The following is a 25,854-nucleotide window of genomic DNA, read 5'->3' as shown; positions in this document are numbered from 1 at the left end:
ACTCCTACTACAATGCTATTAAACTAACTATACTTTTAAAAGACTTTGTTCCTGTTAGGGACATGAAAATTACTTTAAAAAAAAAAAAAAGAAAAAACACTGGACACCAAATTGTGGCTCCCTGGGGTCGCAGCAGCGGCTGGGAGCCCTGGGGCTTTGGTGGCAATTTAAAAGGCCCAGGGCTCCCAGTAGCAGCTGGAGCCCCAGGATAGCGGCAGCAATTTAAAGGGCCCAGGAATTTAAAGGCCCTGCCCCTTCCAGCTGAGCTCCCGCCTCCCCTTGCTCAGGATTCCAGCCCTGCCAGTAAGTCCCTTAAGTTACTTTCACCCCTGGTTTTAGGTGATGATGTCATCATCATTTTAAGAGCATGCACCGAATTCTGAACACAGCAGAAAGCAAATTAATTAATTTTCAAATTTTCAAATACTTTCTTTAAAATTTAAAAAATATTTGTAACTAAATCTACACCATGCGGAATTTTTAAAAAATTTGCATTCACCTTAAAGAGAAACACTTCCATAATGCGAGTTTGATCACATATTTTGTGTTTTGCTTTTTCAAGAGCAAAAAGACTTTTGCTGTCTAATTGTATCCATTATGTTAAAAGGTGATACAGTAACTCCACAGTCGTCCTGGTTAATGTTGTTTCGTTGTTACGTTGCTGATCAACTAGGGAACATGCTCGTTTCAAGTTGTGCAATATTCCCTTCTAATGTCGTTTGGCAGCCACCTGCTTTGTCCACTGCTTGCAGGAAGAGCAGCCCATTACAACTAGATGGTGGGGGCTTGGAACCAGGGTGGACTGGCAGCCCCCCATCAGTTCCCCCATCAGCTCCCTGCTCCCCTAAATTCCCTGTGCAGCAAGCTGACCTAATTAACATATTATATATATATGAAAAAAAAAATCCCTGAAACCTAACCCCCTCATTTACATTAATTCTTATGGGGAAATTGGATTCGCTTAACATCGTTTCACTTAAAGTCACATTTTTCAGGAACATAACTACAATCTTAAGTGAGGAGTCACTGTACAATATTATTCTACTTTAATTCAATCTGAAGTTTCCTCAGAATCTTGCTATGCCTTCCATGAACTAGTTTATGGTGAAATAAGAGCTATGAAACCTCATATGAGGACTCCTATCTCCATCTAAATCACAAGAGCCTTTCCAGTTTTTGGTTCTCCCCCAGAAAAATATCATCTACATTTTCTAATCTAGTTCTTTCAAATATTTATTAAAGATAGTCACTGAAAGTAATTAAAGCCTAAAGTTTACCTGGACAGCTGATACCATTTTAAGTATACTAATCCTGATGAACAGCGATAAATTTCACTTCATTCTTCTAACTTGTATTGATAGGTGTAAGAGAACTTGAGATTTATGATCTTGATTTCTTTCAGTTCTTGGGAGAGGAGATTACCCAAGACTTGGAGGTCCTCTGATATAATTTTTACTTTGACAATACAGTACATGGAAGCTGGGTCTGAACAGACCAATATCAGAACTGATTTGCCCCTAACTAATTTGCTTTATTGTGGATTTTCTCAATTCCCCTGTCAGGATATCATGTAGATCAAAAGTAATAAGAAAAAAGAGGGGAGAAGGAGAGAGTGGTTGGTAAGGTCCTAAACTCCTCTGTAAAAAGACAAATGAGTAAGCTATCTTATGACTATAATAACTCCAACTGTGACTTTAGAGAGACAAGGTAGTTGAGGTAATATCTTTTATTGGACCAACTTCTGTTGGTGAGAGACACAAGCTTTTGAGCTTACACAGGTGACCTGAAGAAGAGCTCTTTTCTCACCAACAGAAGTTAGTCCAATAAAGATATTACCTCACTCAACTTGTGACTTTGGAATACAAGACCCTGTCCCATTAGATTAAGTTTTTATTAAACTTAAACTGATGCAAACAGATATGCCTGTGCATGGTGACAGAATGGTTTTTCAGTGTGTCTGAATTAAAGAGTTTCCCTCTAAATTCCCCCTCTATTAAAAAAACTGAAGCATTTTGACTGTTTCAAGAAATCATGATATTCATTTAAAGTACTCCACAGTGTGAGATTCTGTGAAACCAAAGACAGGAATTGGAAAGGATGCCGACAATTTTTATATAATTTTAAACTTAAGTTGCTATTTTCCATATTATTAGCTTGGTAGTGTTTTGCTGCTTCCTATCAATTCTGCATTTCTCTTATTCCCCAGATGATATAAATTATTTTTATTTTAATAGCGCTGAAGTAATCAAATGCCTGTTTTTCCCCGAAATGTTAACTAGAAAACTAAAACAGACTTCAACATTTTTTAAACCATGAGTACCACGTGGCAAACGCTTTAGACTGTATGCAGGATTTGAACTTTAGGGGCCAGTATTGTCACTGGTAGTTGTTGTTGAATAATGACTGCAGGATTTTGCCCTGGGTGCATTTAGTTAACTCATCAATTTTTGTTAAGATATAATGAAAACTCAAAAAAAAATTGTAATTAACACATGTTGTTAAATACCTTTGTCTGCACTTCATTGAGACTGCTTTGGAAGCTCCCACACTCACTCAAATATTTCTTCCATCATCTGGCAAAATTTCCCATAGCAGTCCACCCTATCCATATCCTTCCTGTTCTAGGTCATTTAAAAATAGCCTTGAACTGATTAAAAAAAAAAAAAAAAGTACTTGCAGAAACTTAAATGGAAATTGCTAGCTGACCATCCCATAGTGTAAAGCACAGACAGAAAAGCAGGTCAGTTCTCTGGTCCCATTCCAAATATTAAATATTAAAAAAACACACGTGTAAGCCAACTGATTCAGAATACATTCTTCCTAAGAAATCTACTCTAACTAAATAAAAGTATGTATTATGGAAGATTGCCATTTATTTCCATTACTTTTTACAGAACTTTCCATTTTTAATATTAACCAGTGTACTGTCATAAAACAATGTAATAGCGGAATTTTGAAATTCTTGGCTTTGGCTATCTATGCTTTGGTTTTGTATCCTGTACAGCTACACCACTTGCTGAACATTGGTGATTGTACCAAGATCAAATCTCCCATATAAATAAGGCCTAAAGACTAAAAGAATGGATGAAACTCAAGGAAGAGTGTGTATGTGTAGTAAATAAAACCAGTGGCCACCACTCTAGGATTTTAGAAGAAATAAATTAAATAGGCTAACGTGGAATATTCATGCTTTTGCCCACCCTCTCTATATATAACATATACAACCAGAATTAGATTCAATGTTTACTTTACACTCCTTCCTCTACAAAGAACTGGATGTCAAGATTGAACAGAACTCTGGTTTTCTACCTACATCATTACTGCTCAGCACTAAGCAAAAAAGAAATTGCTGAATTATGAATGTACGCTAAGGAGAAGAAATGCCGCAGAAATAAGCTTTAGTCTATTATAGTTGCATGACATAGCTCATTAGCATAAAAATATATACTATACATTAACTGTGCACATTAATTTTCATTGTCTAAGCAGTTCTCTTCAGCAGTCTTCTTGTTATACATTATATTCACCAAGTCAACAACAGCTTTAAGTCCATCTACTTCAAATTCAAATCACATTGGCAACTGCTCTTAAAATAAATAAAACAAAACATACAAACACACACACATACACAAAGTAGAAATCATTTCCAAGCTACCCAACAACGTACGTCACACAAATCTTAACTGCTATGGAAAAAAGATAGCATTGCATAAAGAATACTAGAAATCTCTGAGAATTTTCCTCCTCTTCTTACTATCATAAAATTCTCAATTATTTTTAATTTGAATCTTATTTAGGTTCTCTGTACTCTACTAGTGAAATATACACTATAGCCAATCTTGTGAGCCAATGGCAAATTTCTTTCAGGAGGAAAAAAAGCAGCAGAAATCAGCCATGTAAGGCTACTTAAAATAACTTATTTTTTATTCATCCTAAATTTGCCTCAAGGCAAAATAGTAAAATAAACTTCCAAAACACCCTGCAGCTTTTTCAATCAAGTAATGCTCTCATTTTAACCAAAGGCTCTCTCCCAAAATTATACCTTCTGGGTGAAATCTGAGTTTTGCCTTTGACTTTAATGGGGCCACGATTTCACACTCTTTCTCTGTCTAAATTCTTAAACCAAACTCATCACTGTGGAATCGGAGTGCATTTCCACTAATCCCCCTCAATCTCCCATTGCAATTCTCCAGTGAGAATTTTCTTCAGAATAAAAATGTGAATTTCATAAAGCAAGTTTCAAAAGATGCATGATATGTCACAAAGGTATGGAATATAAAAGGATATGAGAAGAAATTTATAAGAGGTTGGGTATTTACGGTATCAGTAATTCTACTTTTTGTTTTTGAGACAGAGTCTCCTATTCTAAACATTATACATGTAAGTAAAGGTGAAATTCTCTTTGTTACATAGAAGTCAGTGGGAGTGCAGATCTGACCCCAAATAAAGAACCAATGTACACAGGTGTTCCCAGGACACTATATGTGAGTATAAATCCACAATGAAAATCTATCAGTTATTGCTTACATTAGAACATTATTAAAATTAAAAATTATTTTAAAAAGGTTAAGGATGGGTTCAAAATCAAATGGGACTTGTAATCCTCCTTTCCAAAATCCCAGCCTATACAACTAGAAAGTTCCAGAGGATAACGTAGATGCTAGAACTGCCAAATTTATCTGACACATCAGTTAACTTTCTGACCAAATGAAGGGGTTGCAACAAAATACAAAAATGCAGAGGTCTGAAGGGATTAGCTGATGTAGGGCATCAAGCTTCAAAGAAATTCAGACCGTGGTGCCCTGGTTGTTTTTGATATACTTGCTTAATAAAGACCTCACATGTCACTAAAGACAATGGAAAAAAAATGTTCCATTAAGAACAACAATAATCAAAACTGTTTTGGAAATTGTTGGGAACCTGTCTGAACTTTGTTAAGTAAGTTATCATCATTCAATTTAGACATTTTGCTTCATCTGCAATCATCCTAGAAGTAAAATAATTGACTCAGCACCTGAGTATTATTATTGTAATTAATCTGTCAAGTAGCAGATTCACAGTGTCTCTGTTCAAGTTCTTACATGGCGCTATCACTGTAGTATCCGAGTACCTACTTTCTTCCTCTCCCCGAGGAGTAACCTGGAACATCAAAGAGCTTTCACAGGAGAACTCAAAAGCAAGCAACAGGACCAGGGAACCAAGACACGGGACCAAGAGTCTGTCTAAGAAGCAGGGAGATGAGCCAAGAAGCAGGTTGTGAGTGGGAGGTTGCCAGCGGTAGGATGCAGGGGACGGAGCCTGCAAACAGGAGGTATGTAAGGAAACTGCTAGGGGTGAGAAACTGGAGGACAATAGAGGAGTGTGTCCCCCAGGACACCATAAAAAATATAACCAAACTCTGGGCAGTGGGACCTACACAACAGTACTTAATTCATTTTCAGTAACAACTGAGAAGCCACCAGATACTACAGATTATAGGGCCAAGTGGCTGGTATACTTAATATACTAGCACTGAAGGTTATTGCTGCAGTACCAGTGTACAAAGTATCTAAAACATTTTGATGTATTGCTAGGCTTACACCAACCTCATCAAGTGAGGTCAATTAACTATATTTTAGCTCTCACCATGCAGTAGACTTTTCACAGAGAACATAGAGAAGAAATTCCCTGATCTCAAAGAAGTGTACAATCCAAATGATGGATTTGACAGACAAGCAGAATATAACGTATAACAGGATGGGGAAGGGATGAGGAAGGACACGAGTGATTCAAATGTGCTTACACAGTAACTCATTTTGGGCATGTATGTCTTTATGTGGTTCAGACATAATGAAGATATGTCATTTGTTTTAACATTTCTTGTAGGCAATGCCATAGAATTGTGTTTTCAGGAGCAATTTGAATGAGGTGAGGGTGAAGATTTAACAAGCCGATTGTTCCAAGATGTTTCTAACATAGAGGCAGCCTGAAAGAAGATCTTGAGGCACCGCAGAATTATTAGTTGATATGAGTATCAAGGTTGGAGTCACTGGTGGATGTGGGCTGAGGAGACACCTGAAATGAAGTCAGACATGTAAGAGGAAGGACAAGAATTTGAACTTAGAGCATACCGCAAAGGAGATCCAGTGAAGTGACTGAAAAGATGTGGGTGTAACAAACATGAAGCAACAGACAGAAAGATTATTTTGACATCAGTTTTTGGACAGACTGAGGGAAGGCAAGGTTAATATCAGAAAGGCCTGAGACGAGAAAGAGTACAGCAGTCAAGGCTGGAGACAACAAGAGTCTGGAATGATGGTGCTTCAACAATCGGGACAGAGAAGGAGGATCAAATTTTAGACAACCTGTAAATGAAGAAGTGACAGGAGTTGGCCACAGTGTGGATGTGGAAACATGGGGTGAGGGGCAGAGTTAACAAAACTTACTCTTGATGACAACTCAATTGCCATCTTAATTATTATTTGAAGTGCAAAAGCGCCTAAGGCCCCAGTCATGAATAAGAGCCCCATTGTGCTAGATGCTGTACAATATACATAACAAAAAGACTATCCACTGTATATTGAGCCAATATATTGGGAAATATAACTCAGATGACACAGCAACATAAAAATCTATAGTAAATCTATAAAATAAATTATATAACAATATATAATTTATAAAAATATATAGTAAGTCTATAAAATAAATTATATAAACAATGTAATATAACCTGTTATAATACCAAAATTAAAAACTAGTAGCCTTCATTGATTATAAAATATTGTTCAGAAAAGAGGAGAAACATCAGTTAGCATAGGCAGCAGTAAGAAGACTTGCTGGTACAACTGCAAAGAGGTAGGGTCCCTGGGATGAATGATGTAAAGTCATTCTCCAAACATACAGGGAAGAATTAGCAGCAAGAACTAGAAACTCATCAGGACATTGAGGGATTGGCTACACTCGAAACTTCAAAGCGCTACCGCAGGAGCGCTGCTGCAGCAGCACTTTGAAGTGTGAGTGTGGTCGCAGCGCCAGCACTGGGACAGAGAGCTCTCCCAGCGCTGCAGATACTCTACCTCCTCATGGGGATTAGCTTGCAGCGCTGGGAGTCGTGCTCCCAGCGCTGCGGCACTCTTTACACTGGCGCTTTACACTGGCAGCGCTCAGAGGGGTGTATTTTTCACACCCCTGAGCGAGAAAGTTGCAGCGCTGTAAAGCGCCCGTGTAGCCAAGGCCTCAATCTAATTTAACCATCTACTGTATCTCTTTAGAGAAGGAATACGACATCTCTCTCTCAGGTGCCCAATGTGTCATACTGCACTTCTTGCTCTCTGTCAAGAAAGTCAGAGTTCTTCACTGGAAGTCACCACTACTCCTGTAACAATGTCTCATAATATTCGCAACCAGCTCCACTTGCCTTCATGTATGTGTCCCTTGTAACTTTCTCCCACTAATATCTTGAAGAACCACCTTCTATATCCTGGGATGACCTTCCCGGATCTATGTGATGTGAAGAAACCTGTCTCCTTTCAAATCCTTCTTTAAAACCCTGTTGGCTTTCCAAAGCTAAACTTAATTTCTGTGCCAAGTTGCTTTAACAACAGAAACATTTACATTTAAAAAAAGGGGGGATAGGGACTGACATGCTGTATGCATCACAGCTCAGAATTTTATATATATCATCTTTCCCTTGCCCTGGCTCCCCTTGACCAATATTCTCTCTTCCTTTGCCATACATAATTTAGGGCCCAATCCCACAGGCGCTTAGTACCAGGCATACTGCTTGCAACCCGAGTAGTCCAACTGAAGACAATGAAACTATTCTGAGTAGTGAGTAGACCCAGTAGTAACAATTTGCATGATAAGCCCCAAAGCCCACTGAAGTCATTAACGTCAACAGAGTATTTCATTGTGTTTGGATCATGCCCTTCTTAGGCTAGGGATGTGTCCTGTGCTAGTTTAGGGTTGCTAACCCTCCAGGATTTGCCTGGAGTCTCCAGGAATTAAAGATTAATCTGTAATTAAAGGTTGTGTCATGTGATGAAATCTCCAGGAATAAGTCCAACCAAAATTGGCAACCCTATGCTAGTTATGTATACAACACCACACATATTAATCACCACGCTGTATTAATCACCACACACCAACACCACACTGTATTAATCTAACTAATTTAGGTACTTAAATGGTTCCGCTATCACCATAGTATCTGAGCACATCATAAGCTTTAATACATTTATACTCACAACAATGCTTCTAAGGTTAGAGAGTGCTATTATCCCTGTTTTACAGCTGAGGAACTGAAGCACATCCCTGGTCTACACTACGCGTTTAAACCGATTTTAGTAGCATTAAACCGATTTAACCCTGCACCCGTCCACACAACAAGGCCCTTTATATCAATATAAAGGGCTCTTAAAACCGGTTTCTGTACTCCTCCCCGACGAGAGGAATAGCGCTGAAATCAGTATTGCCATGTCGGATTAGGGTTAGTGTGGCAGCAAATCGATGGTATTGGCCTCCGGGCGGTATCCCACAGTGCACCACTGTGACCACTCTGGAAAGCAATCTGAACTCGGATGCACTGGCCAGGTAGACAGGAAAAGCCCTGCAAACTTTTGAATTGCATTTCCTGTTTGCCCAGTGTGGAGCTCTGATCAGCACTGGTGGCGATGCAGTCCCAAATCCAAAAAGAGCTCCAGCATGGACCATATGGGAGATACTGGATCTGATCGCTGTATGGGGAGACAAATCTGTTCTATTAGAGCTCCATTACAGAAGACGAAATGCCAAAGCATTTGAACAAAATCTCCAGGCTATGATACAGAGTCCACAGCACAGTGCTGTGTGACACGTGTAACGGAAAGCCAAAGAATCAAATGGACGCTCATGGAGGAAGGGAGAGTGGACTGAGGACTCTAGCTATCCCCCAGTCCCCACAGTCTCCGAAAAGTATTTGCATTCTTGGCTGAGCTCCCAATGCCTGTAGGGTCAAACACATTGTCCGGGGTGTTTCAAGGTATATCTCGTCAATTTACCTCCCCTCCCCCATCCCCGTGAAAGAAAAGGGAAAAAAAATCGTTTCTTGACTTTTTCAATGTCACCGTATGTCTACTGCATGCTGCTGGTAGACGCAGTGCTGCAGCACTGAACAGCAGCATCCTCTCCCCCCCCATCCCCGGTGGCAGACGGTACAGTGCAGTAGGACTGGTAGCTGTCCTTGTCATCATCCCGTGAATGCTCCTGGCTGGCCTCAGGTGAGGTCAACCGGGGGTGCCTGGGTAAAAACAGGAATGACTCCCGGTTATTCCCAGCAGATGGTACAGAACGGCTGGTAACCGTCCTCATCATAGCAACTGGGGGCTGAGCTCCATCAGCCCACCCCCCCTTTCATGTCTAAAGAAAAGATTCTGTACTACCTGGACTATCATACCAGCGGCATGCTGAGCTCCTCTCCCCCCCACTGCTTAATGTCCTGCCTGGACTATCATAGCAGCTGGAGGCTGCCTCCCCCTCATTTTATCTCACTAAAAAGTCAGTGTTTCTTATTCCTGCATTCTTTATTACTTCATCACACCAATGGGGGGACCCTGCAACCGTAGCCCAGGAGGGTTGGGGGAGGAGGGAAGCAACAGGTGGGGTTGTTGCAGGGGCACCCCCTAGAATGGCATGCAGCTCATCATTTCTGCGGGATCTGACACGGAGCGGCTGTGCTCTCTGGTACACTGGTTCTCTAGTACACTTGCCCCATATTCTAGGCAGGACTGACTCTTATTTTTAGATACAACATAAAGGAGGGAGTGACCCGGGGAGTCATTCCCATTTTTGTCTTTGCGCCCCCAGCCAACCTCAGCGAAGGTCAGCCAGGAGCACCATGACAACAGCAGACGGTACAGAACGACTGATAACCATCATCTCATCGCCAATTTACAATGGCACAGCAGATGGTACAGAACGACGGGTAACCGTCTCTGTTACCTTGCAAAGGCAAATGAATGCTGCTGTGTAGCGCTGCAGTACCGCCTCTGTCAGCGGCATCCAGTACACATACAGTGACAGTGACAAAAGGCAAAGCGGGCTCCATGGTTGCCATGCTATGGCATCTGCCAGGGCAATCCAGGGAAAAAAGGCACAAAATGATTGTCTGCCGTTCCTTTCACGGAGGAAGGAATGAGTGACAACATTTACCCAGAATCACCCACGACACTGTTTTTGCACCATCATGCATTGGGATCTCAACTCAGAATTCCAATGGGCGAGGAAACTATGGGATAGCTACGGGATAGCTACCCACAGTGCAACGCTCCAGAAATCGATGCTAGCCTCGGTACATGGACGCACACCACCGAATTATTGTGCTTTGTGTGGCTGCATGCACTTGACATTATACAATCTGTTTTACAAAACCAGTTTATGTAAAATCGGAATAATCCTGTAGTGTAGACGTACTGATAGAGAGGTGAAGGAATTTGCCCAAAGTTCCACAGCAAGTCTACTGTGCAGCAAGGAACTGAACCCACATCTCCCCAGTGCAAGCTATGATCTTAACTACTTGTCCGCCCTTCCTCCAATACTGATGCATGGCCCATGCTGTTAATACACTGAGAGTTACATAAGCACACAAATATGAAAGTTATCCCCTTCAGACTACAGAAAAATAATAATCTATAGCAATATTTCCTAAATAATTTTAAAAAGTTGAATCTGACAGAATCCCTTTAATAAGACAAATAGACATTAATAAACTATTTAAAATTCTTTTCACTATATGAAAACTATATTTTCTATTTATTTCACTTAAAATCAGTAACTGTTCCTTTAAATTACCAACAAAACGTTCTTTTGAACACATGCCATTACTATGTTCAGCTTCCTGGTACACAGCCAAAGTATCTGCCACTGAGCTGCAGAGTACATCACAGCATTAGGAAAACACATTTCTTTTTAAAGCACTTTAATATTAGTAAATGTTATGCATCCATATTTTCATAGATCGATAGCAATTTTGAGATTGCTCTATCAGAGAGCCTTTTCAGCTCACTTCACATTCTGGAACCATAATACTGGACACCAGCTTGCTAGTCCTTCCCTCAGGCCACCAAATAATGCACTTATGAAACTTCCATCTGCAGCAGGCAGCACAAAATATAAAAACAATTAGGCCTAGGAGCTCATACTGGTTACAATGAGGAATAGGCATCAAAATGAATTGCAGCTATCTAGCTAATATAGTCCTATAGCACCTGTAACCTGTGGTACCGAAGGGCTTCATTTTTACAAACATTTGTTGTAAATCTGATGTTTCTTTCCTTTTTTATATTCAAGAGTTTTCTACTTTGAATTGTAAACAAAAAGATTTAAACTGAATTGTACTATAATACCATACGATATCATAATATAAACTTTAATTACATACAAAACATTATATTAAAAGAATGTTAAAGTTGCATAGTCACGAACTCAGACATTATATGTATAAAGAAGTTATCTTGTATATAGACTACAAACTTAATTCAGCTCCTTTATTCACATGCATTATATTAATCTTTATACTCTTTTTCCATAGGAAAACTGTCACATACAGTGCACTGGGCATGAATCAGGGCTGTGCAGTAAATACGGCTGTTTGTAGGACTTCTGCCTAATTTTTTTTGGTAGAATTTGGAAGATGGGTAGTGAATGAGGTCTCACAATTAAAGCAGTTGAACATTAACCTAGAGAATAGGATTCTATCCCTGCCTCTGCTACAGAGGCCCTGTGTAATAGTAGGCAAGCTAAGCTAGCCTCTTACACTTTTCACATGGGGGAACTAATTGTGTGTTTCTCATTTTCTGGGTATCCAATCTGAGATACTGATTTGCAGAACACTCATGACTGTAACTGAACTGTGATATGAACAAATAAAATGCTACAAATAAATAAATAAATACTTAGCTCTCATATAGCACTTTTTCACCAGTAGATCTCAAATCACTTCACAATCTTTAATGTACCCATCCTCAGGAGTGGCTCCAGGCACCAGCACACCAAGCGCGTGCCTGGTGCGACAAGCCGTGGGGGGGGGGGGGCAGTCTGCCAGTCGTCATGAGGCCGGCAGTCAGGCTTCCTTCAGCAGCTTGCCTGCAGGAGGTCTGCCGGTTCCGCGGCAGGTACGCCGAGGGGGCAGGACCAGCGGACTTCCTGCAGGCATGCCGTCAAATCCACGTTACCAGCGGACCTCCCAAAGGCTGCCTGACTGCCATGCTTGGGGCAGTAAAATACATAGAGCCCCTGCTCATCCTCACAACACCCTGTGAGGTAGGGAAGTACTACTATGTCCATTTTACAAATGGGGAACTGAGCCACAGAGAGGCTGAGTGACCTGCCCACGGTCACATGGGAAGTCTATAATGGAGCAGGGAAATGAAATCCGGTCTCCAAAGTCCAAGACTAGTGCCTTAACCTATAGAATGCTAAGTTCTCTAAAGAATCAGGCCCTATGCTTCTCAAACTGGGCACTCAAAATTAGTTGACACTTCTGACCTTAGTGTCTCTATGCCTCAGGCCACATCTGTAAAATGTGAAAATAATTAATATTTGTAAATCACTCATACTACAGTGATGAGCACCACAATAAAAAACAAGGAAATTAAATAATTCTATATTCAGAGGATAGTTTGAATCACATGCACTAAATAAGACCTGAGACCACATACTGAACAATGAGGATAAAACAAAAAATTGAATATCTGCTCATTCAATGAGCACAATCCATTGTGTGCAGAGTAAGGTAGGAGTTCTGTAAAAAACACAGTAAGTGATCATGTCAATAAAGACTTTATCATAATGTATATGCATAAAGTGGCTGAACTAAAGTTGCACAGGCAACCTTAATTCTGGTATTTCCTAATTTCTGAGTGCTTGACTTTACAACCTTAATAATGTTCCTTTAGTGTACTTCTCTGTATGCAATTTCCTAGGTTTTCTAACAAAGCAAACTGAAAAAAAAAGAAATTTATCACATGGAACCATGTTAACACTGATATGGGTCATCAGCTAAGCTCCTCTAAGCTGCACGACTGCGCAGCAGGCTATCAAGGACCATGCAGGTACGCAGCAGGGAGAGGCACCACCTCCTGTGCAGACCAGGCTGGAGTGCGTTTGAGGCGTCTAGTTTCCATGATCAGCTGTGCTCAGGCTGGCATGCTCCCTATGCTGATCAAACAGGAAATGGAATGTCAAAAATTCCTGGGGCTTTAGCAGGGGAAGGGTTGTTTCCTGTGTACCTGGCTGCAGTGGAGCAGAGTTGAGAATGATCTAGACTGTTCTCAGTGGTACCAGATGACAGAACAAGGAGTAATGGTCTCAAGTTGCAGTGGGGGAGGTTTATATTAGGAAAAACTTTTTCACTAGGAGGGTGGTGAAGCACTGGAATGGGTTACCTAGGGAGGTGGTGGAAACTCCTTCCTTAGAAATTTTTAAGGGCAGGCTTGATGAAGCCCTGGCTGGGATGATTTAGTTGGGGATTGGTCCTGCTCTGAGCAGGGGGTTGGACTAGATGACCTCCTGAGGTCCCTTCCAAACATGATATTCTATGATTCTATGATCTCCAGAGTGGTCACAGATGAGCATTGTGGGACACCACCTGGAGGCCAATTAAGTCAAATTACACAATGCTTCATCTGCACTACCTCACAGTCGATCCATGAAAATCGAATTAAGCACTGCACTTCTCACAGAGGTGGATTACAGAAGTCAACATTAAAGGTGACTTAGGTTGGTGTAAAGGACCCGGTAGAGTAGACATATACATTAACAGGTCAACTTAAGGCAGCTTCCTTTAACCTAACTCTGTAGTGTAGACCAGGCCTTAGACAAAAGCTAAATTGGGTCGGTAACAGTCCACGTTCCATCTTGTTGCTATGGGCAGTAACAGGGAATTAAAGGAGGACCATAGCTGTTCCAACCTTCACACCCTTGCATAGGAGCACAAGGAGGCACAGGGCACATGCATGGCCCTGACAAGCACAGCTATTAAAAGATTCCAAGCTCATGCACAAGTGGGATCCACACTAACCTATTCTCAAGAACTCTTAAATTCAGAATTGTCAGTTTTAAAAAGATTTGCACCACTGTTCAGAAAGTTCCAAATCAATCAATAGTGATTTTAGCACATGTGGACTGATTTGGTCCAAGTTTTATATTTGGCTAGCTGCTGAAGAGGCAAAAAAATTGGTAAAAGTTCATCAGTATTTAAGGGCTGATAAAAAAATTGGTACGGTCTAACTAGTTAATAGACTAGGAACTTGTTTATTGTGTTCTTGTGTTTTACTACCAGAATTGTAAGCTTTTTGTTTTGAAAACTTGTACCTTATGTTTGAGGAACAGGTGTAATTCGGGAGTGAAATCTCATAATATGTGTTTTGTGTTCATTTTATAAAACCTTTGTCAGTTTTTTAAGCTCAAGGACACTGTCACAACCACTACTTTGTGTGGTAAATATCTGTGTGTTGTGTTGTTACTGCCTCTACATTTATTGCAAACAATCTGATCTCTGCCATTTCTTGACACCTGTAGTTTATCCTTATGCCTTGGTTTGCAGTTTCAATTTGATGCATTTTCATTCTTTCACTGACTGGCATTTCTCATTCTTGTGTGAGAAGTAGCTTTCAATAGCTCCGCAAATGAATTTGCCAATTGACACTCTTGTCATAAACAGATAGCTAAGGGTTAATGTCTCTTTCACCTGAAGCACCTGACCAGAGGACCAATCAGGAAACCGGATTTTTTCAACTTTGGGTGGAGGGAATTGTGTGTCTGAGTCTTTTGTCTGCCTGCCTGCTTTCTCTGAGCTTTGGAGAAGTAGTTCTACTTTCTAATCTTCTGTTTCTAAGTGTAAGGACAAAGAGATCAGATAGTAAGTTATATGGTTTCTTTTCTTTGGTATTTGCATGAATATAAGTGCTGGAGTGCTTTGATTTGTATTCTTTTTGAATAAGGCTGTTTATTCAATATTCTTTTAAGCAATTGACCCTGTGTTGTATCATCTTAATACAGAGAGAACATTTGTATGTATTTTTCTTTCTTTTTATATAAAGCTTTCTTTTAAGACCTGTTGAAGTTTTTCTTTACTTCAGGGAATTGAGTCTGTACTCACCAGGGAATTGGTGGGAGGAAGGAATCGGGGAGATCTGTGTGTTGGATTGCTAGCCTGATTTTGCATTCCCTCTGGGGGAATAGGAAAGTACTTTTTGTTTCCAGGATTGGGAACAGAGAGGGAGATTCACTCTGTTTGGATTCACAGAGCTTGTGTCTGTGTATCTCTCCAGGAGCACCTGGAGGGGGGAAGGGAAAAAGGATTATTTCCCTTTGTTGTGAGACTCAAGGGATTTGGGTCTTGGGGTCCCCAGGGAAGGTTTTTCAGGGGGACCAGAGTGCCCCAAAACACTCTAATTTTTTGGGTGGTGGCAGCAGGTACCAGGTCCAAGCAGGTAACTAAGCTTGGAGGTTTTCATGCTAACCCCCATATTTTGGACGCTAAGGTCCAAATCTGGGACTAAGGTTATGACATGGTGTAGCAGTGGTGGGATATAGACAGAATCCAGAAGCCAGTAGAAATATTATATTTTTCTTTTCTCTGCTAAGGGCTTTTTAGCAGAGAGAAACAGTTGGTTTTAAAAGGGAACCAGAGAGAATTTTTTTTTCTGCTCTCTCTGGCAGTTTGTGGCTTGCATGTTAAGCGAGAAGCCATTAAGAGACTGTTGAGGGTCTTTTGTCATGCAATAGCCCTCCCATTAGGAGGCAAGTACCAGCACTTATATGCATGCAAATAAAGTGGTTTTTCTGGTTTCCCTTCATTGAACATTAGCTAGAGAGAGAAAGGGAAAAAAGGCACTGTTGCTAGGCAGACTCCAGGAGGCAACAGAGAACCTGCAGTTCAGAAAATAAACACCGGAGGGCACCCCAACACAAGAAAACAGGAACCATGACTTCTAAGGCAAAAATTGAGGCCGAAGAACAAATCAAAGAAGCTGAACACAGGCGAGAGATGGAAAAACACAAACAGGAACTGGAAATAAAACAAAAAGAGATGGAGATGAAAGAAAAGGAAGAAAGCATGAAACTGGCAGCCTTCCAAAGAGAACAGGCAGCCCAAGAGGCAGCACACAAAAGAAAACTAGAAGAAGAAGAGGTAGCCTACCGAAGGAAACAAGCAGAAGAAGAGTTGGCCCACAGAAGGAAGCAAGAAGAAGAGGAGGCGGCCCACCACCGAGAAATGGAAAAAACAACAAAAAGAAATGGAAAAACAACAAAAAGAGAATGAAGAGAAGGAAAAACAGAGAAAACATGAACTGGACTTGGCAAAAGCTGGGCTGCATGTGCCAGCCAACCCTAACAACCCGGCGCCAAATATTGCTCCACAGCACAGGAAATTTCCCACCTACAAGGCAGGTGATGACACCGAGGCCTTCTTGGAAAATTTTGAAAGAGCCTGTCTTGGGTACAACATCCCCAAAGACCAGTACATGGTAGAATTGAGGTCACAGCTCAGTGGACCTTTAGCAGAGGTGGCAGCTGAAATGCCTAAGCTGCAAATGAATGACTATAAACTTTTTCAAACCAAGGCCAGATACCGAATGGGGATAACCCCAGATCATGCCCGTCGGCGCTTCAGAACCCAAAAGTGGAAACCCGAGGTGTCATTTCCCAAACACGCCTACTACATTGCAAAAAACTATGAGGCCTGGATAACAGGAAACAACATTCAAACCTTGGAAGAACTGAACCTCCTCATACAAATGGAGCAGTTCTTGGATGGTGTTCCTGAAGACATCACACGGTACATACAAGATGGAAATCCCAAAGATATCGCTGAGGCGGGGGAGATTGGAGCCAAATGGATGGAACTGGCAGAAAGCAAGAAAGCTACTGTCAAGGGGAACGATTACCCCAGGGGGCACACAGACCATAAACCCTACAACCGAGGACAGCCAAAGACCCCACATACCACCTAAGTAAAGCCACAGATACCCTACCCTTCAACCTCTTGTGTGGGATCAAAGTATTTTTCAATGACACTGTCCAGTCATTTGCTTTCCTCATGTTCCCATCAGACATACTGTAAATATCCAAAGTCCCTGGGTCTACCACATGCAGCAGCGTGGAAAATTTCACCCTCTCTGATTTTGCTGAAACACCACTTGCCTCAAGGAAAACATGGAAGTGGTACAGGCATCTCCTCCAATACTCTGCTATGTTCCTTTCCAGACTGAGGCATTGAGGTGGTGTCATTTGCTCCACTTTAGTTTTCCTCTGAGTGTGACATGATCAAGGTTGCCACTAACTGATCGTGCATTCCCGGCCCTAGTCACTTGACATGGATTAGAGTTACAAAAGGTTAATATCGCCATCACATGAGAGGGGTCAGTATTCTGACTTTGTTGCACCCAACCAGAGAGTGAGAACTATATTTTTCTCTGACAGTATCCTCTGATTCCCCACTTACTATTGTTACTCACATGAATTCTATTAATTTTGAAAAGGGAAACAATTTAGAAATTAATGAGTTCTATTAATTTATTTAGACTTATTTCTGGGACACATCGCTCCACTAGTGGTGTATATTAGCAGGTAGCCTGATTTGTAATGATATAAAGCAGATGCACTGATTTTAAAGTGTGAAAAATGAGCATTTAAAGATAAAATTTAACATTTCTGTTATATTAAACACTTGTGGATACAGCTGTGGCTTTTCCTAGTCATTCTCCCATCATATAAAAATATTCACAATTCTAAACAAACAGATATATTCTCAGTTAAAAATAAATGAAGAGTCTGCACTTTTCTGCTTGGTTCAATAAATAGTGAGATCACATGGGTTACATTTTTCTATTTTTATACTGCCTGTTGCCTGAAGGCCAAGTGGCATATTGTAAGTTTTCAATTCTATATGAAAAGCCACAGGCAATCTCTTGAAATGTAACTTGCATTAAAAGGACAGCAGTGTCAGTAACTAATTTTTAGACTGCTACTTGCAATATATATATATATATATATATATATATATATATATATATATATATATATATATATATATATATATATATATATATATATACATACATATACATATACATATACATATACATATACATATACATACACACACACACACTGAAGTATTTCGTGAACTAATGCCCACAGTCTAGACTGGTATATGACACTCACTGCCATTACATCTGGGGATACATCAAGGACCTCAGCCTGCAAACCCTTACTCATATAAGAATCCCTTGTCACTCAAAGAGTTCCAGTGGTCCCTTAATCCTTGTGAGGATCAGTCACTACAATAGAACTAATATCCATGAGAGATTTTTTGGGTGTTATTTTTTTAAATAAGAACTCCTCCTTTGGCAAAGCCAATACATTAAAAGAAAAAATAAATTGTAAATTTCATTTTCCATCCCAAAAATATTTTCATTCCAATAACACCACCACTAACTCTCTATATTTGTTGGTACAAATGAATCACTGTCATTTCAATGGACAATTGACACTGAGAGACCAAATTAACTTACTCTTTTTAAATAAAGCAGGACATTTCTAGTATGTGGGCAACACCACCTGGACTAAGCTTTAGACCATCCCAGGAAACTATCCTGGCAAAAAGACTTAAGAATTATGGACAATATTGTGCCTGAAAAGGCAATTGATTATGATAGTCTCTACAGAATGACTGTATCATGGGTGTTGTTACGAATTTATATTGTATTACCTTCAAAAATTAAATGAGCCTGGTAAAGTATGGGCTGATGGCATGTGTCTTTTTCATTATTTCAAGAACTGTATTTAAAATAAAGAGGTTTCACACATCATATAATTTCTCTGCTCTTTGTAAATAGAAGCACGGCAAAACTAAATAAATAGAGTTACAGGAAACAGTAAAAATTCAAATAATTGGATTTTGTTAGTCTGTTGGGACACTGACTTAGTACTGCATTTAATTTTGTTAAGTGAGAGAAATATTATTTCAGACACTCTTTCTCTCTCATGCCCGTCACCCCAAGGTACAAGAAAAGAGTCATCCCACTTTTCTTAAATCATATAGAATATTTTAAGCTGTTAGCTTTTCTAAGATTTTATTTTTTAATATAAAACTACATTTTAAATGTTGAGCTTAATCCATATACAGTTATGAAACAAATTGTAATTATATAGGCATTGGCCCAATATAGACTATTTAGAATAACTTGTATTCAATATCCATACTTCCATAAAGCCCTTTTTCTCTAAATTGAATGAGTTCACTGGACCACAATTCTATTCTCTAGTGAGGCACTGAAGAATGGTTGTGTTTCATTTTAATTGTAAAGAGATTAATCACCCACAGATATGAAGTCATTTTTCTTTAATGACCCTCTGAAACATAAATAAATATTTTCTCTCAAAACCACAGTCATAGTGAAGTATTGGCATGCCAGGAACTGCACTTGTTTCTAGTTTATGGCTTGTGGTTCTATTAGGGGTGGGAAAGAAATATTTTAACTTAAATCAGACTCTAAACTTTTCAATGTATAATATTTTCACATTCAGATTGGTGGCTTACAAACTAAGCTAGGATTTAATAGATGGCGATGACTCTTGTGCAGAAGTTATTTATCAAAAAGCTCTTCTAAAATTCAAAGTTTTGAGTTCAAAATACATTGTGGAAAGTTAAAAGCTCCATAAAAGGTCATTATAAACACTACTGAATGTCCATTTATTCATGGATTAGATAATTTCTTCAATATTGAATCAGAAACTACACTTTTAAAATAATTTGTTTTGAAACAGGAGGAAAAATATTTTTAAAAAGTCCTCCCACTGCTATCACTAGGCAAGAGCCATAAAAATTGCATACACGATATCAAAATTATTAAAACAATGCCACAAGTCTCTAATACATTATAATAAAAAGTGGAGCATTAAACTGAAGGCATTTGGTATACTCTAGAAATTGTACAGTAGTTACTGTCCTTGTGTAATAATCCTCTGTGACAGATTGATGGAAGAGCCTAACAGCACTAGTATTGGTTAAAATGCGGAATCTTTAAGCTGCTTGTGTTTGATGGGGGTCAGGGAGTGTGTGTTTACACATCTGCACATGAACGTATTTGCTGACTGAAATTCACCAACACTGATATTTTCCCTGAATATAAAAACTTAACTCCAATGATCTTATCTGATACATGACATTACAACCAAGACTATCAATTCAATTTCTAAATCAAAAGGATATGCAAAATAACTAAAAGAAAAATGAAACAGATGTTTCTTCTTTTGCATGCATCTTCTATAAACCACAGTGGCAGAACTGATAGAAAACAAATTCCTTTGTTAAATGTACATTGCAACTTCATCTTTCATTGACTGAATGATAAATGTATTAATCAGCAAGTTGTTGCAAACCACATGAGGTGCTGCATGCACCGCAAATGCGTATTTCCCATGTTATTGAACATACTTTCTACTATTTCAATGGAATATCCAGTGAAATAACTTAAACAGAAATATTTTCCTCAGCAGAAAAATAGTTAATCTTTTAAAAGGCTCCCATTTATATATTGTATTACAACCTCCTTGAAACTATCCAGAATTTTACTCATTTTGATGCAGCTCACTATTTTTGTCATGACATCCCATACTCCACTACTGCAGTTACCCACCTGCTTTAACCCTAAATCGGCTAGTAAGATAAAATCTAAATAGACAAACCAAAGCATAAGTGCAAACTGTCATAAATGAATTATGGATTCAAAAACTGTCCCCACACCTCACATTGTCTAATTTAGGATACTGTATAACACCTATCATTGCAGTATCTAAGCTTCCCAGGTAAACTAAGTGTGTAAGATATGCCCCCTTGTCTTGAAGGAGGTGATGTTTTTTCAAATCTTCTCTTCTCCCCCTCCTGGAGAAGAAGGCTCTGCCTGGGAAATCATTCTTTTTAAAATCACTAAACAACATTTTATCTGCTCATGGAAGCAACAAATACTTCTGGTGAAGCTAGCCTTGCACAAGTGGAAGTGAAAGTTTAAATGCTGAACCTTCATTATCATCTGTTTCAAGTAACTTTATACTCGTATTTTATGTAAACAGAGGGCTCAGATTTTTCAGTTGGATTATTTTTTCCCCCTCTAGTAGGATGGGTGCATCAAGGTAGCTGCCTCAAGAAAAAAAAAAAAGAAAACAGAAGCATTATACCAGTTTAATGTGTTTTCAAATACTTTTTTGTTTTGTTTCACACAGAAAAATATAACTGTGGTTCTTAGAAAACACACTAAAGCTGCCAACCCTCCAGGATTGGCCTGAAGTTGCCTGGAATTGGCACTGATCTCCATGTGACTATTGATTTTAATAAGATATTTTAAGAAAATCAATAGTCATTAAGAAAATGACATTATGTCATGTTGGGGAAAAAAAATCTCCAGGAATAGCTTAACTTGGCAACCCTAAAACACACGCATTTGTGTCTGTATGGCTACTTATCACATTTGGAAGAGAGTTTAAATTATATTAAGGAGGTACTGAGAATAAAGTGATATTATGGGTCTCCATATTTATTACTTTCAATACCTCCAGATCAGGTTTGTTCATTTTACAGGATAAAGGAGAATTTTTCTAACTGCCAGCCTTGCAAACTCAAACCAGGATCTGAAAACTCTACCTGTATTCTTTCTCCCTCTCAAGTCTTCAATAAGCATTTTTGCTGACAAAACTTAGCAATTTAGTTGATGTTTAAAGCTGGATAGGCTCCATCTTGCTCTCCTATCATTTTGTAGTGCTTAAAACACTTTGTTTCTGTCAGTAAAATAAGAATGACTTAAAGATATTCAAAGAGCAGATACATAAAAGGTGCTGTTTTCACATGTTTTTAAAGTGCATAGAAAACTATTAGTTATAGAAACATAAAGACAGTAAACCCATGAAAAGATTGGGGTGGGGAGTCCTAGAAGACTGACATTAAGGAATAAATGTTTATTTGAACCAGGGATTCCCATACACTTCAATTACCCACCCTGACAAGATTATACATCAAAGGAGTAGGCAAAGGAGTTCTATTAGTCATCCCACTGTGCATATGTTAATTTGCGTAACTAGGTATATTTTTACCTATAGATGTTGGGTGAGTTAGATAAGCATGAAAGTATCAATGCCAAAAGGAATATAAATAAATGGAAAGTTAAGACAAGGCAGCAAAAGAGGAGATACTTTCTGAATTTAGCTCTCCTAACACATATATCAATCTAAACAAAGTAAATGGACTAGAAGATTTTCATAAGCTGAGAAAGGTCTAGTCCTCTCTCATAACAAATGCCTGAGTTCACCTGGCACCTTCCTCTTTGGAAATAACCAAACTTCTCCAAACCTGTTGATATCTTCTGTTAAGCACAGATGAATCAGCACATGCCACAAGCAAGTTTAATGCACTTCAGCAAAGAAGTGAATAAAAGGACACCAGAATTTCACATTAGGTGCATTATCCTAAAATAGAGCAGGCCTAGAGTAAAATATCTGATTCATTACTGCATCTCTACCCCAATATAACGCTGTCCTCGGGAGCCAAAAAAATCTTACCGCGTTATAGGTGAAACCGCATTATATCTAACTTGCTTTGATCTGCTGGAGCATGCAGCCCTGCCCCCCCCCCCCAAGTGCTGCTTTACCACATTATAGCTGAATTTGTGTTATATCAGTTTGCATTATACTGGGGTAGAGGTGTATATAGCGTAAGTGCAGTGCCCTCTTATTCATTGTTTTGAAAGATGTATGTGATGTTCAACAACATGCCAAAAACAAACAAAACCCAACACCCCATAGCTTCAGAAGTGTCCACTTTAGGGACCAGATCCTGCAACTCCTACCATACGGGAGCTGCCCTTCACTCTCATGAGTAATCCCACTGAAGTCTCTGGTTTTGTTGAATGAGTAAGGAAATGCAGGAGTGGACTATAAAGTTTCATGATTTAGTTTCCATTACAATTTTGTTTAGCCTTAAAAATATTACACAAATATTAGTCTGATTTACTCTCCATTACTACCCCCTTCCACTGGGGATTGCATGGTGCATACATCACAGTATAAATTGACTACGTCTACTTTTTCCTGGTCCTTCTAGTAGCTTCTTAGAATAGGTTTCACTATATAACTAGCAGGGTTTGCCGTTGCCCCAAAATGGAATCTGATTAGTTTTAAAGCTCATTCACATTGTTGTGACAAATTTATCCCAGAATTCTTTATCTGTTTAGGCTGGCTGTACTGGGTAGGCAGTTATCTCCCAGAGGTGCCCAGGCTGTAATTGCTCAATAGTGGCATATCATTCGTTTATGAACTTTTAATACTCAGGCACCTTGTATAAAGCGTGGAAGTGCAACTACTGGGAAGGTGGGACAGCTGAAAGACAGGGGACATGTCTCTGCCCTAGTTTATATGGACAATGAGAACATCCACAGTTACCTTAGGGTCATTAAAAACAAAAGTTTGGAAGAGATAAACGCTCATGCTTCAGGGCACAAGGCAAGACCACTTGCCGCCTCCTCTTGAAACAGCCACTGTCAGAGGGAGGATACGGGAATGGATGGACCCACGGGTTGGATCTGGGGTGGCAGTTCCTATGCTCCTAGGTGTTCACAGCCGTGCGCAGCCTCTCTGAGGCAGTGTGGTTACAAGGCACACGCGTTTTCACTCTGAGCTGCACCGGCTACCTGACATTGGTTTAGTGACCCCCTCCTCCCACCTGAGGGCTGAATAGCGGCAGCGGGTGTTCCCGCTCCATGCCGATCCCCGAAGGAAATAGGTCGGGGAGCGCTGCCGGATGAGGGAGGCGGGGGGGAGCCCGGTGCATACGGGATGAGTGGGGAAGGGGCCGGCGGTACCTGCTTGTCTAGCGCGGTGTCCTTGGCGCTGCCGGCGGAGGCGCCCTTGGGGGCCGGCGCCCGCTCGCAGCTGCAGCCCTCCAGCATGTACATGCCGGCGGGCCGGGCGCTCTGCTCGCTCTCGAAGTAGAAGAGCACGTTCTGGTAGAGCGCGAACCACTTCTCGTGCCAGCGGCTGGTCTCCGCCGTCTTCTTGCTCAGGTAGCCGCGCTTGGTGCCCTCCTTGCGGGCCAGCAGGGCCAGGTGCAGGGCATGCCCCTCGTTGTAGCGCACGTTCTTCTGCATAGTGCCTGGGCAGCGGGCCGGCCTCCGCCGCCTCCTCACTGCCCGCCCGCCCTGCCCCGCATAAGGCAACTGCCGCCGGGCGCTCACAGCCCCGCCGAGCCGCGACGGTGCCTCACGGGCTGTGCCCGCACCGACGGGCAGCTGCCGGCCGCGGCGCTCTGCCCGCCCGGCTGGGGGCTGCTGTCGGGGGAGGCGGGACCGGCCGGACGCTCTCCTGCCTGCGGGATGCGGCTCAGCACCGCGGCTGTTCCCTCCTGGCCTACGGGTGGGAAAGTCAGGGCTGGTGCTTCCCTCTGGGCGGCTCCTCCGCCTCTCCGAGGGGCTCCCGGCGCCACTGCCCAGCGCTACCCTTCAGGCACCGGGCGAAGCAGCCAGGCCGGCGCGCGGTCTCTCCTCTCCCTCCCTACTCCTGGCCAAAAAAGTTGCGCGCGGTGCCCGAGCTGCCCCCGCTGCGGGGAGAGACGCGCAGAGCCCGCGAGGATCCCCCAACAAACTCCGCCGGGAGCCAGAAAGGGAAACGTCACGTGGGAGATCAGCTGTAATCGGCTTTGAGCCCAATTTAAAGAGCAAAGTCGCCACCGCAGCGTCCTAGCCCTCTGTCTGTGTGCGAGGATCTGCCTCCTCCCTGGCTGCTTCCCCTGAGGGTTTATCTCCATCCAGCCGATCTGGCTGAGGGGGAGAATTATAGGAAAGCCAGAGAGAGAGGGAGAGAAACAAACAGATTTCCACAGCACCGGGGGGGAGGGCGTTGCAATAATGGGCAGGTTGCTGCAATGTGTCATTTTCCTCCCGTACCTGTATTTGTATCTAAACTCCATCAAGCAAACTGCCTCATACTTAGTGGTGGTCGCATTTGCTCATAGATTTTCTCTCGTTTCCTTTGCATGGGATTAAAAGAGACGTATCAGCAACATGAGAGAATGAAATGCCTCAGCCCGTCTACGGAAAACCCTCAGCCCCTTGACTTTTTAAAAAATAATAAAAAAACTACAATTCCTTTTGAGGGGATTTTTCGCCATAGCATAGTACTTATGACTTTAATAACAATGTACAGAACCTACTGTAATTTTTCAAATTATCATTTTTAAAAAATCTTTAATAGCACAGAATACAGAACAGCAAATCATTATTAAAAAGTGAAATTACACACACAGACTAAGTATGGTTTAAAAAAACATCAATGACAAATTAAAAAAACAATATTGCCAGCAATCAGTTTAAAACATTACAAACATATTTACTGCAAGAAAAAAATTGATTTTTTTTTAAAATGTGGCTTTTAGAAATTACAGATATACTATTTTCCAGATATCCCCATTTTAAACAAATATAAAGGACTCAGAATGTATAGCATGCTTTATATCAGAATCCAGTCTACTATACAAATGAATCACTTAAAAGCTTTAGTTCAAATTACCATTGTTTAGTTTTAAGAATATTTTCGTTGAGCATATTTGCAGTGTCATATATAAATGCAAACCTAGGCCCCTATAAACCCAAGGGGTCAACCACATGGAGACAGTTGCAGGAATGAGATGCTAGGTCCCTGCAATACTGCAAAAAGCATAATTTATTTTACATTTAGTTCAATAGGACTAACTACCTGCATAGGTTTTAAGAGATCAGGGCAAATGGATGCATGTAACTATTAAAAAATAAGCATACATAAAGGAACCAGTTTTTTCTGACATATTTC

At 40.6% G+C, this 25,854-nt stretch overlaps 1 protein-coding gene across 2 annotated transcripts in view; it reads right to left on the bottom strand.

Moving 5' to 3' along the window:
• Window positions 1-24,231, bottom strand: part of RASGRF2 (Ras protein specific guanine nucleotide releasing factor 2) — a 209,708-nt gene extending 185,477 nt beyond the window's left edge. For both annotated transcript variants that reach the window (XM_050946114.1, XM_050946115.1), the window contains exon 1: window positions 23,874-24,231. In XM_050946114.1, coding sequence (XP_050802071.1) covers window positions 23,874-24,158 — 285 coding nt within the window. In that variant the 5' untranslated portion in view covers window positions 24,159-24,231. The remainder of the gene's footprint in view (window positions 1-23,873) is intronic.
• Window positions 24,232-25,854: the final 1,623 nt, after the last annotated feature.

The sequence above is a fragment of the Gopherus flavomarginatus genome, chromosome 3 (assembly GCF_025201925.1).
Source record: "Gopherus flavomarginatus isolate rGopFla2 chromosome 3, rGopFla2.mat.asm, whole genome shotgun sequence".
In the NCBI taxonomy this organism is placed as follows: domain Eukaryota; kingdom Metazoa; phylum Chordata; order Testudines; family Testudinidae; genus Gopherus; species Gopherus flavomarginatus.
This window is presented reverse-complemented; position numbering and strand designations above follow the sequence as displayed.